The sequence below is a fragment of the Nannobrachium achirus genome (genome assembly GCF_963921795.1).
Source record: "Nannobrachium achirus genome assembly, chromosome: 4".
NCBI lineage: Eukaryota > Metazoa > Chordata > Actinopteri > Myctophiformes > Myctophidae > Nannobrachium > Nannobrachium achirus.
In genome coordinates, this window is record NC_137813.1 from 52932605 (window position 1) to 52935650 (window position 3046).

Genomic DNA, 3046 nt, shown 5'->3' on the forward strand with positions numbered 1-3046 from the left:
CTAAAATAGCTTCAGATCGGGCTTCTAAAAAATAAAGAAGCTAATAGCTAACTGTTAGCTAACTTCCTCCGGTCTTCATCCATAACAGTGGTTGCAGTGAAATCCCAAGCCACTAGCGAAGGCCTATACAGAAATGTCTGGCACTCTAGCGGCACCTTGTGCCCCCGGCATTAAATCAGTTAAAGTTTAACTAAATGCATTTGAATAAATTAAATACTTTTCAGGATTTTTTTGCTGCTTTCGTGTGACATAGAATGATGAAGTAGGGCATTCATTTGACAAAAAAGGTTACATACAGTATATGAGAGGTTCAAATTTACTGTGTGTGAACGTGCTGCTCTGTATAGCTTTAAACCAAATTAAGTACGAAAAAAGGTTAATTACTTTTATTTTCAACATATTAACATAAAAACAGGACTTTTTGATGTCTAGTCAAAATGTTGTCGATTAAAGGGGGTACTTGGATTCAGTAATCAGGAAAGATGGTACTGAAGCCCAAAAAGAGAACCACTGATCTAGAACAGTGGATCTAGAAGGTTTTTTTTTTTACATATAACGTACATTTGTTTTTTTTTATCTTAGGTGGGTGTAAACAGATCTGGTAAAAGCCATCCCCCGAAAAAACTAGAATGGAAGAAGACGTTGGATTCTGGACATCGGATCAGAACTTATCCCTGAAGATCGTGACCACTGTCATTTACAGCCTGGTCTCTGTGCTCGGAGCGTTGGGGAACGGTGTTGTCGTCTGGGTGACGGGCTTCAAAATGAAGAAAACCGTCAAGACCGTTTGGTACCTCAACCTTGCTGTGGCTGACTTCGTCGTCACAGCCTTCCTGCCCCTGAGAATCACGCAATCATCTCTGGGCGACCACTGGCCTTTTGGAAGATTCATGTGCAAAGTGGACGGTACCGTTTTCTTCATTAACATGTATGCCAGCATCTACACCCTGGTGGTCATCAGTGTTGACAGATGTGTACGCGTGGTGTGTCCAGTGTGGGCCCAGAACCACCGCAGTGTCAGGAAGGCGTCTTGGGTGAGTCTGGGGGTCTGGGTGCTGGCCTTGGCTTTCAGCTTCCCTAACTTCATATATAGGAAGTCCTCCGAAGGCCTCCACAGTCCTCCGAACGAAACCATCATTTGCCTCTACTACTTTAACATCCCCATGATCATCACCCACAACCTCGTGGGATTCGTGGTCCCATTCGCTGTCATCGTCTCCTGCTACTCTGTCATCGTCTACCAGCTCAGGAATAATCGCTCGCTGGCCAGCCAATCAAGTCAGCGCCCTTTCAAAATCATAGCAACCCTTATCACCTCATTTTTCCTGTGTTGGCTCCCCTTTTACACCATGCACACATTGCTGCAGATAGTGCCAGGGTCGGAGCACATTGTATTTCGTCGTGTGGTCTACTACGGGCTCCCCATAGCCACCGGACTGGCACTTTTCAATAGCGTCCTCAACCCGCTGCTGTACGTGTTCATGGGTCAGGATTTCAAGGATATTTTCCGCAGTCCTATCCTAAAGGTGGTGGAGAAAGCCTTCGCTGAAGAGTCGCCTCGGACCAGCCCTTACACAAACCCAGGGAGCAGCCTTCAAGAGACTGCCTGGACTGAGACAACGGTTTAGCCTCGCTTAAAAGCCTCGCTTAAAGAGTGGTGGTGGGCTGGCCGTGATCCATCAAGCTGACATCCTCATCAAAGAAGTGACAGTACCCACTGCTACCTCATTTGAGTGTGTTGTGTTCACACTGACTGGACAACGTCAGTTTGTGTTAGTGCACCTAAAAACACCAGTTCGACCCGGACTGCCTTCCTGTCTGAACTGTCTGAGCTGCTCACCCCTGTCTATGCTATTAGCCGTGGACCCACAGTACCTGTCGGACCTCCTTGAGGACTACTCCTCGGAGCAGAACCTGAGATCTGCTGACCTGGGGCTCCTCACCGTCCCTCCCATCAAAAGGCAGACACTTGGGGATAGATAGAGCTGATAGCCCCAACCCTCTGGAACTCCCTCCCCATAGCAATTCGCCAGCTGCCAACATTGGACTCTTTCAAGTCCACACTGAAGAGACACTTATTTATTCAGGCTTTTGGACAATAATGTGTTTGTTTTGTTAAGCGACTTGGGTTTTTGAAAGGCGCTCTATAAATTTAGTTATTATTATATATTTTTTAAACTTAATTTGTATTTTGTCACATGTGCACACATTTACAGGGCCAACATCCATATAATAATTAGGGAGATCGGTCTGTCGTAGGTCAGTCAGTCACACAATGCATTATCTATTCACTCGCTTCAGCGACTGATCTAAAATTTAACATGGCATTGGCCATTAGCATTATACACACGGTGACGGAGCCCGAATTTCATTTTTCCCAAATTCTAGCTATTTATTAGCGTTTCTTCACTCTACAGCTCTACAGACTGTTGTCATGGTTACGGTCCGTTCCTCCAGGCCATGGGATCTGTAGCCCTGGGCCCACACACACCTCTCTCACAGTTAGGAATGTTGCAGTCTCTCTCTCTCTCTCTCTCTCTCTCTCTCTCTCTCTCTCTCTCTCTCTCTCTCTCTCTGCATGGGTCACGCATGCAACGGGTGATGTGTGTCTCATCTTCCAACGGGTATGGAAAAATTATGTGGAGCAAGCAAATACATCCTCATACTTCTATTCACCTAATTTTGCTGTTAAATTATTTGTATCCATCATAAATATACACTGCCCCATGGGCTGCTCCTTACATTATGATGCTCCCACATATTCTCACGCACACACCATGCAGTTACAGTTACTTTCCCCATAACCCACACTCTGCACATATTTTGCAGCACATATCTTCGAACGGGTAATAACCACAATGCACAGACACAAGCTCACAAGTTGGGGAGTCACTTCTATACCACAATCTAGACCAGGGGTTTTCAAAGTGGGTGACGGGGCACCCTGGGGTGCCGCGACGGCAGTCCAGGGGTGCCGCGAGATAATTTGATAATATTTGGAATTTATTTGGACACTTGAAAAAATATTTAGTATCACTAAAATATC

General features: G+C 45.7%; 1 protein-coding gene across 1 annotated transcript; it reads left to right on the forward strand.

The window, feature by feature from the left end:
* Positions 1–629: 629 nt before the first annotated feature.
* On the forward strand, positions 630–1628 carry LOC308282995 (chemerin-like receptor 1; the record flags this gene model as incomplete). The annotated part of the gene is made up of 1 exon (XM_080723382.1): positions 630–1628. One exon carries the CDS (start codon positions 630–632, stop codon positions 1626–1628), a length of 999 nt encoding a protein of 332 aa, XP_080579508.1.
* Positions 1629–3046: the final 1418 nt, after the last annotated feature.